The sequence below is a fragment of the Gadus chalcogrammus genome, chromosome 12 (genome assembly GCF_026213295.1).
Source record: "Gadus chalcogrammus isolate NIFS_2021 chromosome 12, NIFS_Gcha_1.0, whole genome shotgun sequence".
Lineage (NCBI taxonomy): Eukaryota > Metazoa > Chordata > Actinopteri > Gadiformes > Gadidae > Gadus > Gadus chalcogrammus.
In genome coordinates, this window is record NC_079423.1 from 28684119 (window position 1) to 28702723 (window position 18605).

The 18605-nt window shown below is 52.1% G+C and overlaps 1 protein-coding gene across 1 annotated transcript in view; it reads left to right on the top strand.

Moving 5' to 3' along the window:
• The window catches only part of cep350 (centrosomal protein 350), a 35570-nt gene that overhangs the window by 13936 nt on the left and 3029 nt on the right, over nt 1–18605 (top strand). Inside the window, 23 exon segments of the mRNA XM_056603357.1 lie at nt 64–250; nt 2087–2331; nt 2444–2607; nt 2843–2953; nt 3065–3205; nt 3290–3423; nt 3699–3806; nt 4081–4304; nt 4897–5111; nt 5445–5717; nt 6179–6328; nt 6720–6883; nt 9309–9431; nt 12376–12650; nt 12851–13017; nt 13589–13751; nt 14390–14550; nt 14728–14858; nt 14962–15029; nt 15127–17006; nt 17453–17974; nt 18078–18224; nt 18372–18494. Of these exon segments, the coding sequence (XP_056459332.1) occupies nt 64–250; nt 2087–2331; nt 2444–2607; nt 2843–2953; nt 3065–3205; nt 3290–3423; nt 3699–3806; nt 4081–4304; nt 4897–5111; nt 5445–5717; nt 6179–6328; nt 6720–6883; nt 9309–9431; nt 12376–12650; nt 12851–13017; nt 13589–13751; nt 14390–14550; nt 14728–14858; nt 14962–15029; nt 15127–17006; nt 17453–17974; nt 18078–18224; nt 18372–18494 (5876 nt within the window).

The window sequence follows — 18605 nt, forward strand, 5'->3', positions numbered from 1 at the left end:
TCTTGTGTCCGTTCGGTGGTTCCTTCAAAAACATACAATGTTTTTGTCCGGCCCTCCTTTCAGGAACGGCGTCGGATCGAAGTGACGCTACAGTGCCGGACGAGCAGAAGAGCCCCTGCTCCCCGCATTCAGAAACTCGGTCTGCTGACTCGAGGAAGAGGGGCTCGGAGAGGAGCTCTGCCCACAGCCAGCCTAGGAGCCACCACTCTGACGGGACACTAGGGGGAGCTCCAGAGCCGTCTCCCAGAAGGTACGCTACACCCAATACAGACTCTGCAGCCTCTTTATTGATCTTTTTTGTAAGTAAGCAGTCAACCACACAAGGTTCCAGGCAGATGTTCTCTGCTATGGTCACTTTGATGGAAGATTTGCTGAAGCCTTCGTTGTGGGGCGCTCTGTGGAGTCTATGGAGTTGTGGCGGTCTGAGGAGGTTAATGGAGATATCCGATGCGTATGGATTTTCCTCAGCCGCCAATCACCTCTGCTGTATCCCATCATACCTTCCGCTTGCTTTTGTGTCCTCAGAGGGATTGTTCAAGTGGGGAAAGTGGTACACAGAATATGCTTATGAGGCATAGGAGTAAATACAGCTGCTTTCCGTCCTGAATCTGTTTCCACCTCGAGGGCTACTCTGTGTTATCAGTAGTATCTTAACGGACTCGGGACGTCCACACGTCTGCCCCAGGTGTTCCTTTCCCTTTGGTACGCCAAGAGAAAATGGAAATGCAAATCCACGCCTGTATGCGCAGCAACGCATAACGTGAGTTCTCTCTTGACTGTTCAGCAGCAGAGCAGGGTGCTACACTAGTACCACTCTGTGACCCCCGCACCCCCTGCTGTCAGCCATTTAATTACGCCTCGGGTAATTTATCTCAGCGCCAAGTGCTAACTATTTAGGGGGGGGGGTGCGGTGCTCCCTGCCGGAGGCTGCCAGACCATACAGCAGCGTTGTGGCCAGCCGCTGTGCTGGGGGGGCGGTGGGGGGCTTGGGCGGCCGCGTGCAGGCCGGAGGAGGCTCCCCCCCTTCCATCGGAGGGCCGAACACAGGGCTCTTTTGTTCGCCGGGGCCCTGCGAGACGGCTGGTCAGGGGCAGGCCGCCCTGCCGCAACCTGGGCATGGGGCCATAGGAGAAGAGAGGGGAAAGAGAGCTTGTTGTTGTTTCCCTCCCTCCCTCTCTCTATCTCCCCCCCCTGCCCCCACAACCCGCCCAGTCGTGACATTTAAGCCCTTCCGCGGCATGGTCCTGAAACCCAGGTGGTAGATTCCTGCCATACCTCGAAGCTCCTCCGTCTTTCCCCTCCGAGTGCAACGAGCCCTTTTGAGCTTTTGAAGTCATAGCCCGACCCTTCACGACCAACGGGAGGTCAAACCGGAATGTTGTTGTGCTTGTGTGGCGTCTCACTGTGAAAAGTGACCGTTATAATTAGGGAATATCATTCGCGAGGAGTCAGCACATGGATCGCCAACGTCGTCATTGTTTCCTGGTGTTTTTCTGCTCCTTGGGCACCGTTGCCGTCCATCTGGTTTGTTTATTTGTTTGTCACTGTGTCAGTTGACACTGAGGCCATTATGCTCTTTCCCAGTCTGGGACAGGGCCGTGAAGGAAAGGGGTGCCATTGTTTGTCCCGTTGGTCCCAGGCAGGGGATTTACTCGATGCCCTGATTCCTTTGGAGGCGTGGGCCTCGGCCCCGGGGCTGCGCTGAGCAGCAGCACAATATGGCTTTTGATACAGGGTCCCTGTGACTCAGGTTACACCGCGGCACTCGGCAGCAGGCTTCACCGAGACAAGGCCCCCTTTTTCTTCATTGTTAAGCCAACCTGCTCCACCGTTTCACGTAGACGCCACAGCACCTTGGGCCTGCTGCCTGTACAGTTTGCCACAAAGATACTTGAAGCACAAGTGCTTTATTTACATATTTAAATTCCACTATCTTGCTCTTTCTTTTTTTTCTTTTTTTTTACAAAGCAACCTGTGTGTGAATTGTGCTTCACTATGGAGGTACTGCCTCACCATCACAATCGGCTGCCATGAACCGCACACCAACCCTTCTCTGCATCCTTCTGTTTTCCGTCCCGGGTTATAGTTTGGGGCAGGACGGTGATAAGACGCCCGCTGGCAGCCCTGGCCTGGCCTCTCTCCCGGGCACTCCCGCTGGCCCGGGGTCCCCTCCAGACAGAGCGTCTCCAGGGGTCTCCCCCAGGAGCGGCTCCTCTGGGGGAGCAGGCGTCGTGGCCCAGGGTGCCGCAGCCTCCCCACCAACCAGGAGTCCACCACACGCACACAATGATGGCCGTTTGCCATCGCTCGGTGGCAGAGAGGAGACCACAGGTACGGTCAACCACCTTTCACCCCCTCTTCCACTGCAACTGCGACCGTCCCAACCCTTGATACCGCATCACCCCTTTACCTCCCTTAACCCGCTCTCTCCCCCCCCCCCTAGGCGAGCGGCAGTACGCCCCCGGTGTGCTGAGGCAGCGCATGACCACGGAGCTGAGCTACCTGGAGTCCATCGAGGAGTCTGTGCGACAGCTGGGCGACGTGGAGAGGCTGAGGGGGGTGTCCATGGCGCAGCAGGAGAGCGTGTCTCTGGCCCAGATACTGAAGGTGACGGGAGAGTCCATCCAGGGGCAATTGGGGGGGGGGGGGGGGTGGATCGTCACTAGATATTTAAGGATAATTGGTTAACGATGGAATATGCAATGCTCAATTATGTTAATATCAGTCAAGTCGTCAGCAGTGGAAAACATGGTGGCCTTTTGTAACTAAATGGAATACGTTCTAACGGCATTCAAGTGCGGTGCACATGTCAACCTCACCTTTGACCCTTTTGACCCTGCAGGCGCAGCAGCAGCGGCATGAGCGCGAGCTGTACGAGTTGAAGATCAAGGCCGAGAGAGAAGCGCTGGAGACACAGCTGCACATGGAGGAGAGCCGGCAAAGAGCTGCCAGGGTACTTGACACACACACACACACACAGACACAGACACAGATACACAGACACACACCCGTCACCCTCATCTACTGTGTGCCTGGCGTGATCGATGTGTGCGTGCCCTTCCAGGCCCACGCAGAGCTGCAGGAGAGCATGGCGGTGAACCAGCAGCTGACCCTGGGAGGCCTCCAGGAAGCGTCCGCCAAGATGATGAGCCAGCAGGCGGAGGCGGCGCGCTACACGGCCGACGCGGCCCGTCACATCAAAGAGGTCAGCCTCTACAACGTGCCCGCAGGTGAACGTCCTCTCATTCCAAGGCGACGAGCTGACTTCTGACCTTGTGTTGTGTGTCAGATGGCGGAGCTGACCCGGTCCCAGATGGTCCCGGGGGACTTGACCGGCGCTGCCGAGAGCCAGAGCCGGACTGCGTTGGACCAACACAGAAGCTCACACAAGAAGTCGCCTCAAGCACGAACTGAATCAGACAGGTGAGGCACAAACTTTTTTTTTTGTATGCTCTGCAGATCACGACTTGCTAGGCCCTCGAATTAGATATGCAGCGCATACACTTTACTTTTTATCCAGATGAGAGTTGCTTTCGGTTAGGATGAAAGACTACAATTATATACAGACCGGAACATGACTGTGGGGAGAAAGTATCATGGTCTTTAATCATTGATGCAGTTTAGTAGATCCTAAGATGGATAACAAATGCATTACAAAATATTAACCAGGTCGTTATTCTCTTTGTGCCCTCCTTCAGTTCCAGGAGTGAGGGGTCCTGCAGCAGACCCATGCCTGGGGAGCCCCTCTCTTCCCTGGATAGCCTCAGTCAGTCTGACTCCCTGCCCTACAGGCGACCCGAGATCAGGTATGAGCCTCATAAAAAAAATAAAAGCGGGGCGCTTTAATAGGTTGCTCTTTTTTTTTCTCCTCAGTGAAAAATCAAACAAGTCAGTGAAATATTGCCCAAGAATCTGTGTTTCAACCGAGAACATAAACCGTAGTGAATAGTTCCTGTTCCTGAATCTCTTCTCGGTACACTTTCAGATACCCCGCGTCGAGAAGGGTTTCCGTGCGTCGTGGTTACACCATCTGTTGACTCTTCGTTCCGTTTCTTCCTCCTCTTCCTCCTCTTCCTTCAGTGGCGGAGACAGCAGCAGCTACCTGGACCGATCCCACGACTCCTCGGCGCAGCGGGACTGGCGGAGGATGGACGGCAGGAAGGAGGAGCCCGCGGAGGAGGGCCGTGAGCCGGCCAGGAGGGGGAAGGAGGCGACGGGGAACAGCTCCGTAGAGGAGGAGGCTGCCACGGCCGCGGACGACTCCCTCGTCAGCGAGAGCATCCACTCTGTGCTCAACGAGAAAGGTACCAACGGGGTTGTGTGTCGGAAGGAAACGATCAACGTCCGCCAATCCACTCGGCCAGGGAGTTACCGGATGTAGAATTAGCATCAGCAGATCGCTTTACGTTCCGCACTGCTGGTTCTCTTCATGTTTCTGTGCAAAGAAAGTGAGAGGGTGTGAATTCAAGAAGTCCACTGTAAAATATAAACAGAAGCCTCCAACTGTGGCTGCAGAGGGAAAGTAAATGACTCCCCTCTTACCATACGTGCGTTAGGATACCAAACAAGTCACTTACACATGGGGCACCCTCATGTCAGGTCAATTGGCCTGCTATTAACCCAAATGAACACATGGAAATTGTTTATATGTTTACCAACGTTCAGAACCCATGCCGTTCATTTTATGCAATGCAACAAAGTCAGGCATTGATATGTTGTTTATAGCACACTTTAAAATGCTTGCGTGATAGATCATAATTAACGTATCTAATTTCTTGATTGGATTACAGCCCTTCCTGAAGTAAAGGATAAATTCAGCTTCAGTCGGGGTACCCACCCAGTGAATCAACCTTGTCCTGAAGGCACACTGAGGTCGTTTCATGTCCCTCCCTCTAGCAGACAGTACGTCAGTGGCGACCGACTACTCTCTGAAGTTTGACGAGTCCATGACGGAGGACGAGATCGAGGAGCGCTCGTTTCGCTCTCTGCTGCCGTCGGAGGCGCACCGGCGCGTCACCCTGGATAAGAAGTCCCGTCCGCATGAGGAATCCGAGGAGGAGCCGGCCTCCCACGACAGGAGCTTGGCCTCTATGCCCCTGAACCGCTCTAAGGTGAGGGAAGCGTGTCAAAGCCTGCGAGCCGTGCGCTTTGTTGATTTTCCGGCTGAGTCACTTGTTTGCCAATGGCAGGGCTGGACTGAGGAAAATGGCCCATTCGCGAGTGACTACGTTGTTTGCTGCCAGACACGTGTTCTTCCCCTCAGCAATCGATGATGCATACTCTGCCCAACTTCTTACTCCGTATATCGTTCCTTCTTTGCTCTTTACACTTGTTCTTCGTGCTTATCACATTCCTCGTCCTTTTCAGTCATCCCACATTTTACTTCTGACTGACATGAGTGTCCCTGAACATAACTGAACCGTCCCCCCCCGCCTGTTCCTCAGGATGGGAGCCAGACCTTCGCCAGCGGCCAGGACAGCTTCACCCAGTTCACCATGGACATGGTGCGCCAGTACATGGTGGACGAGGAGGTGAGGCTGCAGCACCAGGGCTCCCTGCTGCACCTGCGGCAGAAGGCCCTCAAGGAGAAGACCAAGACGGAGATGGCCTGGCTGGAGCACCAGAAGAGGAGGCTGAGGGACAAGGGGGAGGACGACAAGATGCCCCCCCTCCGGAAGAAGCAGAGGGGCCTGCTGATGAAGCTACAGCAGGAGCAGGTAGCTAGTGCAGGGGTGAGGGTGGGAGGGGAAGGTCACAGGCAGGGAGTCTTACAGCTGAGATTCAGACATCTGGAAGCTTAGTGGAGGTGACGCTACAGGACGGATGGTTTGGAGAACCTCATAGTGTGAATTTGATATTGTTGAACGATTTTGTGATCATGGTGTATAAGAAGCATGGTCATGAAGCTGTTCGTGTTTTAGGGAATAACTAAGGATTATATTTCCTAGCGTTATAAATACAGCCAAAGTGTACACAGAGGTACCCTTCAAACAACAATTAAATGAATGCATATTAAAGCAACAGGTCAATCAATATTCACACATCAATCAGACCATACACACAGTAGTCGATGGTGACTAGTCCAGGAAGGCCCATTGATACCCCCCTCACTGTGTGTGTCTGTCTGGTTGTGTGTCTGGGTGTGTGTGTGTGTTTGTGTGTGTCTGTGTCTGTGTAGGCGGAGATCAAGCGTCTCCAGGAAGCCAACAAGGTGGCGAGGAAGGAGAGGCTGCTGCTGCTGAAGCAGCAGGAGGAGATCGAGAGGATGAGGAGCAACACCCTGAGGCTCAAGGAGCGCCTCAAGTCTGCCGGAGGCGACGCGCCCCCGGTCAGTAGCACCGCCGTCTCGCTACCGACGTTAAGGCCCAGGCCCACAGACCGTATCAGACACAGTGCTTATTCAAAGGGCTTTTAGACAAGTTGTCTACATTTGCATTTAGGGCGTTTAGCAGATGCTTTTAACCAAAGCGTCTCGCATTAAGTACATTTATCAGAAGAAGGAGAAACAATATACTGCTGTCGGTACAGTAAGGAAGTTCATAGAACAAAGTGCCGAGCACAAACTAACGTTAGGTTAATCCATTTCCCGTGCACAATGTTAAGTACTATTTGTAAGTGCCAGGACGTACAACACACAATAAGCGCGAACGAAGGATGTAGAAGCACATTTCCAAACCTGCTGCGTCTGCGTCTGACCGCGCCTTCCGATCCCCCCCCAGGAGACCCCCATGTCCGAGACCCCGGTGTCCGAGGCAGCCTCCCCCAGCTTGATGCTGGCGTGCAGGGACCCCCGCAGCCCGTCTCCCCCGCTCTCTGTCTCCGGCAGCGAGACCAGCAGCATCATGCAGAAGCTGAAGAAGATGCACTCTCACACGGACGAGAAGTAAGGCCTTGTTTTACCCCTTACAGCCATTGTCATGATCACGGATATTTCATCTGAAATCTCATCATTTGTTCTATCCTATGATATTTACAGAAGGTTCTTGATGACAAATGCTATCTTTACTCCTCAACTATGTATTGTTAATGGAGCACACCTGGCCGGGATTGACGTTGTCTCATTGACTGGCCCCAACAGATGTAGGGCTTTTTAAACCCCCTGGGGAAGGTTTCTGCTGGGTGTCTCAAGTGATGCTTATGTCTATAGCCTGTGCTTTCTGGCAGCACTACATAGTAACTCCAAAAAAATGTATGAATGAGCACTCCACTATTGGCCTATATACTACAATGTGGGAGTGAACATTTGCCAATTGCTGAACTGTGCATAATGCATAACGGGGAATCAGCCATGTTTTAGGTTGGATTGTGTTTCTGTGGAAGGTTTAAAAACTCAGAAGGGAGCTGCTCTGTGGGAGAGTTTGGTGGCGTGGATGTGTCTATGGACATGCTTGTTTTGGCTACTGCTGCCTAACCTTAGCTTTGGTCACTTTTGATAACCGCTAAAATAACAGTCTGCAATGATTGTAACGCAGATAGAACCATTTTATTCCTTTGTCCAAATAGTTTCTGCTTTGTTTTTGTATTGTAAACCAACACCCATATTGACACGAGAGACTTTAATATTCCCGGTCTCCTATGACAACGGGGTCAGGTGATACCATCACCTCACTTGGAAAGTTTGAAAACACAGACTTTTCTAACAAATGGGTACTTGTTTAAGATTAGACTTTGAACATGCTCACAGAACTTCTCATTGAGCCCCTAAATGACTCAACATAATAGTCAACAATTATTTGAAGGCACCCAACCACTAAATATATACGGACTGTGCTACTACCTGAATATCTCTGAAATTACTTTCTTCATACCAAGAACTAAAGTCCCCGTAGCCCCAAATGAACAGATGCATACACTGAGGTTTTCCTTTTACTGTAAATTAAAATCCTACTTGTGCTTTGGCATGCTGGCTTACCTTCAGCAATATATATTACTATAACTTCTTTATGGCTTTCTTTTCATTTCAGTCATCTAGCTTCCTTTATTCATTGCTGGATATTCAGATATGGTGCTCCAAACTTACAAAGATGAGTGGCAACAGAATGATAAGTGAGTGGAACCAGGACAGCAGGCCCTGAGGAAGTATCAACCCATGGTAGGGTGAGCTACGGGCTGGGCTGTATGGTCCGACCGTGTCCTGGGTTTAGGGAGTGCCGGAGACGTTCGCAGCACGATAGGCCAGTACCAGTGACTTGAACCAGATTTGAGCAGTCACAAGTAGCGGAGCGTTGGAGAGCTTGGGTAGGTGGAAGTCTAGCTGGGCTGCTGCATTCTGGATGAGCTGCAGAGAATGAGTGGCACGTGCAGGCACACCAGCCCTGCAACCCTTGCTTGGTCCACACATTACCAAAACAGAACATTGTCCAAAACCACAGGCCTATTGACCGTTACGGGAAACGGGGCAATATACTAATACAGTGTTTGAATTAGGGCTTTGACACCGAACTTCGTTATTCGAATATAATTAAAATATCAAAAAATAAATCAAAATTCGAACAAATATTAAGCAGCCCTTAATATTTGAACCTGTTATGGACCACGGAAGAGGCAGTGAATGAAGTATTGATTAGACAGCGATTTATTAGAAACCTAACAAACCGTTGGAACAGGCAAGACCGGTAACCATAGCAACGCGGTAAACAAACATTGCGAAGCCCAATCCAGGTTTTACTGAAGGCATTTAATGGTCAGAATAATATTGATGAATATTAATAAACAAACAAACTTCGTATATGATTTTTGGGCAAAAGTCAAAGCCCTAGTTTGAATCCTGCAAACCAAAGCAACATGTGACTACATTCGATATTGGTCTTCTTACACCACAACAGCAATCAAGCAATTAAGTCTTCTAACAACACTACAATAAATGTACAATTATATTACGGTAATCTCAAGTCAAAATGCACAAATGTCTCCGTTGAAGGTTTAGAATTGGTACGTTGGCCTCCTTGTAGGTAACATCCAATCACATATCCCCGCTAGTAGACAATATCTTGCCAAAAAAAGAACAGGCCATAATATAACGGTGCTGATGCATGTCCCGACACATTAGCCTTAGATAGACTTGATCCCGTTCAACCGACAGGATAGTAAACACATTTCCTCATGTCTTTCTTTTCTCTCCCCCTCCGTCTGCTTTTGTTTTGTCCTTATTTGTCGTTTGTGACGTTTCCTGTTGTTTCTCTATGTACCGTCCTTCATGTTCCTTTGGTGTTTGTGCCGTCTGAATCCACGTGTCAACTATATGTGTGTGAATGTGTGTTTCTGTGTGTGTGTGTGTGTGTGTGTGTGTGTGTGTGTGTGGGATGCAGACACTGCTCTCCTGTCCACTACTTCCTCTCTGTGTTTAAGGCCCATCACTGGGCCTCCCTCAGTGTCTGTCTCCCCAATCTCCACCCTAAACTACAGCTCTTTATCTACAACCACTTGGTCAGGTACTGTATCGTGCTGCCCTCCACTCCCTCCTCCTCAAGCCATCATTTATACTAGGGGACGCTCGTCCACTCCTAACGCCGTATCTGTACAGAGAAGGGGGTTCACCGTTGTCCCCGGCTAATGCGCCTCTCACAGCATGGCGATTGACCAACTAATATAGAAATGACCAAATTTAATTATTATGAAATTATGCGATTCCGGACAACGAGCGTTACCTGTCGGGAGACGCGTGTGGAAAGCGTTCAGCAGCGTCCCCTGAAGTATAAATGATGTTGTCCACTCCCCTGCCTCGCCACCTGGACCACGGAGCATGCTTGCACTCGGCCATCGCCACTCTGATGTCAGAGCCGGGCGCGGCGGAGGTAGATGGTGCGGGACGGCTGTTGTTTGGTTTTTTTTTTTTTTTTTTTTGGGGTGATTTCCGGTTTGTTTGTTTCGTGTGGAATGGAAATTGTGGGCGGTTGTGAGTGAAACTAACGACCGTGGAAGCCAAACGTCACGACGACAAGACGGTTCATCCGATGAAGCCGAAGATCTTGGTTCAGCTCGTGATTAATTCAGAATGAAAGCATGGTCGCTCGTAAAGGGACTGCGAACAAGGAACAGTGGTCCCCTTGAGTCGTTGCAACACTGTGAAGAGTCTTTACAGTTGTTTGCTGATTGTCCCTCAAGGGGCATGGGGCATCCTTTTTACGATGAGAAACCCCAGCTTTATGCACCACAAAACTTTCCTCTCATCCCCATTCTCAGACCTACCCAAAGAGCCCCTCATGTGGCGGCCAGTGGCTGTTGGGGCCCTGCATCGAGCCATTGAGATAACCGGTTTATTGATGGCATCGCACCGTAACATACCGCTGAAGACCTAGGAGCCTCGGCCGTGGAATGAACGTAGACAAAGCGGTGTATCGCTTTAATGGGCCCAGTAAATCTTCACTAGCCCTCCTTATTAGGTAACGGGTGCCTGGGATGGAATAATAAGTACAGATGGCCAATGGCTCTAATAGAATTTGGGAGGACACTTAAAGAGACTCCCTCCCCCAGCCGGGCCCTTCAGTATCTGGTCTGTCATCAGTATGTATTAGGGTCGAGGCAAAGGCCTCTAAATTAGATCTAGGCTGGATAACGCCAAGCCAAGTGGCACTCGTAACTGTGAAGGACCAGAGTTCTGAACAGATGTTCTCCTTGAATGTGGATGGATTTAATTTAGGCAGATTAATAAATAATACAGGGACTTATTTATTTGTTTGTTTAAATAAACCAAGCCAAGAATGTCCTTGAGCGTCGTCACAAAGCCTTGTTCTGCCAGTCCACACTTACAGGAAGACTGTAAGAGTGTGGACGCTTGATTAATATCTCTCGGTTTGTTGTGTTTTTTTGTCTCACAATCGTACAAATCATATCTTTGGTGGATGTTGTGTTTGTGACTGAGATCCAACCCACATTGAGTCCTTTGTGTCCTACCTGAACGCATGTTTCGAACCCAGGGATCTCAATTCCTCCCATTTGTGTGGCCTTGGTTAGTGGAGCCTGACCCTTTTTTTTTCTTTTCTTTTTTTTTCATGAGGTGAGTTCTCCATGAGAACCAATCGGCATTAAGGATGGCATGGTTGCATGGGTGTGTGGGTATGGGTGTGATACTATAGGGCCTGGCCAGGTGTGGCAGACCCCAATATGGAATGGAGTGTGCAGTGAAAAGGGGGATGTGAAGCTGGTCGGGGGTGTCTGCGTCTGTATCTTTAACCCTCGCGTAACTTTCCATTGTTGACCCATGGACGTTTTCTCTCTCCTCTCCCGCTTGGCTGCGGGTGCCTTTCCCCTGTCCTTCACCTCCCCAACCTTTCACCTCCCCTCACCTGTGGTTCTGCCCTCTCACCCCAACCTGCTCTCCAATTTCTCTTCTCCTCCTCTACCTTTTTCTCTATTCCGCCTGCCTCTTCATCCATCCTCTGCCCTCTTTCTGTCCTGCTCTCCTCCCCCCACACCTCTTCTTCCCCTCCACCCCCGCTCCTTTCCTCACACTCTACATCTCCCTACCGCTCTCTCGCTCTCTCTCTCTCTCTCTCTCGCTGTCTCTCTCTCGCTCTCCATCGCTCTCTACATCGCTCTCTCTCTCGCTCTCGCTCTCGCTCTCTCTCTACATCGCTCTCTCTCTCGCTCTCGCTCTCGCTCTCTCTCTACATCGCGCTCTTTCTTGCTCTCGCTCTCTCTCTCTCTCTCTCTCTACATCGCTCTCTCTCTACATCGCTCTCTCTCTCTACATCGCTCTCTCTCTCTACATCGCTCTCTCTCTCTACATCGCTCTCTCTCTCTACATCGCTCTCTCTCTCTACATCGCTCTCTCTCTACATCGCTCTCTCTCTACATCGCTCTCTCTCTCTCTACATCACGCTCTCTCTACATCGCTCTCTCTCTACATCGCTCTCTCTCTCTCTCTCTCTCTCTCTCTCTCTCTCTCTCTCTCTCTCTCTCTCTCTCTCTCTCTCTCTCTCTCGCTCGCTCGCTCGCTCGCTCGCTCGCTCGCTCGCTCTCTCTACATCGCTCGCTCTCGCTCTCGCTCTCTCTCTCGCTCTCTCTCTCTCGCTCTCTCTACATCGCTCTCTCTCTACATCGCTCTCTCTCTCTCTCTCTCTCTCTACATCGCTCTCTCTCTCTCTCTCTCTCTACATCGCGCTCTCTCTCTCTCTCTCTCTCTCTCTCTCTCTCTCTCTCTCTCTCTCTCTCTACATCGCGCTCTCTCTCTCTCGCTCTCGCTCTCGCTCTCTCGCTCTCTCTACATCGCTCTCTCGCTCTCTCTCTACATCGCTCTCTCTCTCTCGCTCTCTCTCTACATCGCTCTCTCTCTCTCTCTACATCTCGACCTACCTCTCTACATCTCGACCTACCTCTCTACCTACCTCTCTACATCTCGACCTACCTCTCTACCTACCTCTCTACCTCTCCCAGGTTCCTGACCAAGCGGGAGCAGCAGCTGCTCCAGAGACGGCACCATGCAGCCGAGCTCCTGCAGTGGAAGCAGCGTCTGGACCGGGAGGAGGCGGAGGTCCGCAGGATGGAGAAGGAAGCCCTGGGCGTCTGCGACCGGCAGGCCCACCACCAGAACCAGGTCGAGGTTCAGCCCGGCAGGTGGTCTCCAGAGGCCGCTCAGAGGGAGACCTCTGATGTCGGCACCAGCTCTGGCTGCCGGCAGAACCAGGAACCCCTGAGCGACGAGAAGAGAGGTAACAGGAGCTCTGATTTAAACTTTTAAGTGGGCGTTCTGTTGTGGTGTCTTTGATGTGTTGCATCAGAATTCAAAAGGGGGCATTCGGGGATAAATGTCTCCCAATAAATGTGTTTATCGCTGAAGTTGCCAGACATGTATTCCAGCTGCATGTGATCATCTTCATCATGGACTCTTTTTTTTGGTTCATGTCCCCAGGGAGACTGGGTGAGGAGGATTACTCCACAGTGAGCCCTGAGCGTTCGGGTTCGAGTACCCCAGCGAGCTCCTCCACAGCCCCGCCTGCCTCGGTCCCAGAGACGTCCATGGCCTCCTTCCAGAGCAGCCAGGACATCACCTCCGCCTCTCCGTCTCCTGGCAAACCAGTAAGCCCGGTTATAAATAAACACATGATTTATCGCTTTGAATGTCTTTCATTATAGAACAGTCTTCCTTGTTTGCGCAATGGCAGGCTCGGATTTATTTTTTTCAATTTGCCTAAACATACATTTAACATTTTATTTCCATTCTCTATGGACAGAATTCCAGTTCAAATCCAGTCCAACTTTTGCTTTGAAAACGCTCTTGTGTTTCTGCCGAACTCTTGAGAAATTCAGTTTAGGCTTGTTGAGGGAATTTAGAGAGTACATGCTAATGAGCTATAAAAGAGGCAAACACTACTTAAGCAAAGCTACGCTGGTCAGAATGTGAACTGTAAACCCGCCAATGCTGAATTTGTAAGCATTCGGCGTAGTCGTTCAGCAAGTCATTTTACTGTCCGCTTTAACGGTTTCGGCCAGGGCTAGCAGGGATGGTGGAGGTTGATGAAGTTCGACTGTGCATATCGAAGGCAATAGTCGAGTGCACACATCCTGCCCGTGTGAACGCGAACCACATCCTGAGCTGTCTCCGTTCCGTCTCCCTCCTCCTCCCTCCCCCGTGTCTGCTCTCTTCTAGTCTCCCCCGGCCAACGCCGTCCTCAGCACTACTGCCTCCGCGGCAGACTGCAGCGGCGGCAGCGGGACCAAGATGCTGCTCCGCCCTCCTCCCCGGCCCGCCGGCCACACGCCGGGGCAGGCTCGAACCAGGCCCGGTGACCCCCCCACGGCCACACACACCGGTGAGTCCAGACACGCGACATGGCTTTTTTTTGGAAAATGGACGCGAAGTAACGGCTTGTCATCATAGTCGAGCGGATGGAGAACTCTGTTGCAGGGAGGGAGAGAGAGAGAGAAGGCGTATTGCAGCTATAGTGCTGGCAGACTATAGTCAAGCATAATGTGATGCTGCCAGGAAGGCATTATGCGAGCACTTCCCCGCTACCTAACCTGCTTAGCAAAGTAGGGTATAGCAGAGGACGGCTTCCCGTGCACTTGAGGACTACGTCTCCCATCAACGGAGATTTAATGCCGTAGTGAACTGTATCGATGGCTTCTGTTCGTCCATTTGTGTATGTATTTGTGTTTTATTGGCATGTCTTAATCGTTGTTCATTATCGGATATGACCCGTATGTTGCCTTGAATTTGATGGTTTGTAAACACACTCGCATCCTTGGGTTAAAATGAAAGGAAAATGCCCGGATACGGACGACAGAAGTGCCTGGATATGTACTTTTTGTAAATACAATGCACTCTAATCAGCAAAGAATTTGGTCTGGAATTCAGTGTGCACTAAGTTGGATTACAATTGTGGTTGCTAAGCTAAGTAGTTTGCTCTGAGCTTGCATTCTGATCGAATTTGGGGCAACATGTTTACAGATCCCATGTCAGACCAGAGCGACATCGAGTGTCGCATCAGGGCCCTGAAAGAGGAGCTGAAGAAACGCAAGTCGATGGCCTACCAGCTGAAGAAGGAGCAGAAGAAGAGACACAAGGAGCGCCTTAAGGCACAGGAAGCCAGTCTACTTAAGCAGCTCGAGGTAAGTGTCTGTGAGTGTGTGGTCGGGATGAATCATTGATTTAATGTTTTGTTTTTGAAGTGTTTGTGTGTGTGTGTGACGGGAGTGGGTTGTTGTACTGCATGAGTGCACGTATTGATATTAAACAGTGGTCTTTCACGGAACCAGAGGACAACAATTTTCCTTTTCTTCCTTCAGTCCTACGATGATTTCATCCAGAAGACGAAGGCGGAGCTGAACAAGGAGCCAGACTCCAAATCGGCAGCTGAACCTCAAATCAACGCGGCTGCCTCTGCCATTGAAAACAGCAAAGCTCTGCCTCCACACAGGTATTTTTGATCCCATGACCAGCGTCGTATAGCTGACTTGATATTCACTGTATAATGTCAACAGGAGGGGTTGGGATAGTGCTTTAAACCTCTTCCTCTTTAGTTCTGACAGCAGCAGCAGGCACTCCAGGGCGGTGTCCGACTCTGACGAAGGCCATTCATCCATCCATGGTAGGTTTCAATTATTTTAGGCGCGTATCAAAACCGTTTTTTACAACATGTTCAGCAACTGATTCAATGTATTTTTTATTCCTAATGAATGTATAAGCAGGTGACCGAACTCCTCTGGGCCGGAGTAGATCTACCTCTCTACCCGAGGAGCTTTCGGAGGAGGACACTCCCACAGTCACCCCGACCCCAGCGCACGGGAGTCCAGAGCAGCCTTCCCCAGGGGTCAAGGCCCTGGGTGCTCCAGATGGCCCCTCCAGGACGTCCATCTACAAGGGAGACCGCCATTTGCGTGGAGGAGCAGAGGACGAAAGCGTTGTGTCTAACCACAGGTCTGATATATCAGAGGACCTGGCGGGGGTTGTGAGCTCCAAGTCTGGAAATGGCCATTCGGAAGTTCTCCTTAAACTAGAGACGGAAGACGGACCCACATCTCACCAGGACTCGTCTGTTTCTAACCATGTTCCCTCTGAGAACGAAGACGACATATATTCTCCATCCGAGAGCCGGCAGGACGAGAGAGGCCTCAAGATAAGGGACTCCTCTTTGCCAGGGGAGCCCAAGCTCTCATGGCATCAAGATGGCACCTCGTCCTCCAGTGACAACGCCTCCCTCTCGTCCAAGATAGAAGCTCCGCTAAAGGAGGCTGATGTCTCTCGGCGTCCCTCCGTCACCGTCACCGACGGCTACCACGATGACTTTGAGTCGTCGGCGGAGTCCTCCCCCCGAGACGGCCGGCGCAGCTCCCAGCCCACCTCTCCGGTCTCGCCGCCCTCTGGGGGCGTCTCCGGGAAGGCCTCCTACAGCAGGTCGCCTCTGGACCAGAGCAGAGACGAGGAGGAGGTCGAGGAGGACATCGCAGGGGAGCTAAGTGAACACTCTGAAGAGTTCAGCGACAGCCGTCACTCTGGAAAGCTGCTCGATCTCAACGACAAGACGGCCGAGTCCCAGGGTGAAACCAGGAATGAGTTAAACCACTCCCCAGCCTTATCTCCATCTCTCTCACGCGTGTCTCCAGTGGAGGACGAGATGCCGACCTTCTGCATCGGAGACCGGGTGCTCGTGAGCCACGTTCAGCCCGGAACCCTGAGGTTCAAAGGCCCGACCAGGTTCGCCAACGGGTTCTGGGCCGGCGTGGAGCTCGACAAGTCGGAAGGCAGCAACAACGGCACCTACGACGGGGTGGTGTACTTTGTGTGCGAGGAGCGCCACGGTATCTTTGCGCCGTCCGACAAGATCGCCCGCCTGCCGGAGAGGTTCGACGTCTCCGTTGACACCACGGAGGACGAGGACTCGTTTGTGGACGACCTGTCCGAGAGGAGTAAACAAGCAGACGACGAGAAGAGCACGGTTCAGCCGAGGAAGGAGACTGAGGAAAGCCCCCGTGACGATCCATCCAGGCCAGGGTACAAAGAGCCGCGGGATGAGGCCGATCATCCATCAGTACACCCTCAGAACAAGGATGCTCTGGATGCAAACTCTCTTAACTCTCGTAACCACCACACCGTGCCCAATGGCCGGATCAGGGATGGCTCGCTGGAGTTCGACAACGCGCCCACTACTCTCCTCATTTCTGACCTGGACAAGATGGGTTCAGCCACACAGGGCCAGAAGCAGAGAACTCCTCACACAGGACATAAAGATTTGGACTCTCACCGTTCATCAGTCACTCCAAACGAGCGTATGGACGATTTTGACATCACGAGTAACGAGGGGAAAGCCAAGGAACGAGACTCTCTCGGTGCCTTTGCTGACACGCTTCTCAATGACTTCGTCAAAGATGCTGTCACGCAGTTGAGTCAGGTCAAGCTGGCCAAGGAGAGGAAGATAATGGAAGCCAACCGGATGAACGGAGAGCTGTTTACCGACCGCTTGGAGGGGGAGGGGCGGGTCTCTCCGTCGGAGCAGAAAGATGGTCTTCCCTTCTTCCTGGAAACAGAAAAAGCGGAGTTGTCGTCCCCGGAGCTATGCAACCGACCGGTGAGTCTTTCTCTGGGATGGTATTTAAATGATTACACTACTGGAATTATGTAGAATAGATTTCTATATAACTAAATATTTATAGTTTGTGTTATTCAGTCTTAACCGGCTCACATGTCAATAATTGATGGAATCAGGGTCTTTCATGGAAACCTCCACAGACTGCACATACCAATCGTATTGACGAGTGGCTGTTTGTTTACCTCACCGGCTCAGCCCTGGTTATCAGAATGTGTACAGCCAAAGTGCATATCCCCTTATGTCGGGATATTTTTCGAACGCGGTTGACCTGCGTGTCACGTTGTTTCCCTCAACAAACCGATTGAATGAATCAAACGCACAGCATGAGCCCCATGTGACTCCATCGCCTTTTCATTCTGCTGCACTTCGTGTCCCACACTTGAGATGAACGTGTGGCCCGTGTCTCCTCACCTCCGTCCCCGCAGGAGAGCCCGGTGCTGGGGGCCAGCGGTCAGGAGGAGCTGGCCAAGCGCCTGGCCGAGCTGGAGCTGAGCCGCGAGCTGCTGGACGACCTCGGGGATGACCAGGACTGGTTCGAGGAGGACTTCGGCCTCAAGTCCCGCCGGGAACAGCAGCGACGCCAGCAGAGGCAAAAAGAGGAGGAGGAGGAAGAGGACGACGACGACGAAGAGAACAGGGTGGGCGGTGGGAGGCCCGTGACGTCGGTCGGAGAGCCACAGGCAAAGACGCCCCCCCGGCCCGAGCTGCCTCTACCCCTGCTGCCTAAGCTCCCCGAGCAGCCCCCCATGGTGGTGCCCCACTCGGCCACGGAGGTGGAGCGGCTGGTCCACGCCGCCACCGCCGAGATCTGGCAGAGCTGCGGCCTCGGCGCGGCGGACGTGCTGACGCTGGCCGGCCTGCCGGTCCCCCGGCCCTCCCTGGGGTACCTGGGCAAGGAGGCCAACGGGCAGGACCAGGAGGACCTCTGCATCCGCAGCTACCGACAGGTGAGACCCCGAGCCCCCCCGACGGCACACGGCGCGTTGCTCTGAGTCCCCCGCCTCGCACCGCCGCACTGTTCACGTCCGTCCCTGTGCTCTTTGTCTGCAGGGTGTCTACGACCTCACCTGGGAGATCCTCCAAGAGATCTTCGGCGAAGACCCCAACGCGAACCAGCCGCTGTGGCTTAAGCCGCGACGGGTCAACTCCTCCTACTCCCACAGGGTCAGGATGCCGGGGAACATCTCCACGGTCCAGGTACGGCGTCGAATGCCTCTTCTTCATTTCCTGCTGGTTTATGGTTTATCGTGCCCCCGCTATGTCGATGGGAACAACCAATGACGAATTCAGATTTGGTCTTTTGAGATGCGCTGTGACTGAACTCGTCACGTACGTGTCCATCAGGAATTCATCGCCACTAAAGTGCTGAAGCTGTACGGCCTGAGGAAGGACCAGAGCCAGAAGACCGACTGGCAGAAGATGCTCAAGTTCGGCAGGAAGAAACGGGACCGAGTAGACCACATACTGGTAGGAGTTGGAAGCCCCCCCCCCACCGATACACACACACACACACACTATGTAGTGTGTGTGTGTGTGTGTGTGTGTGTGTGTGTGTGTGTGTGTGTGTGTGTGTGTGTG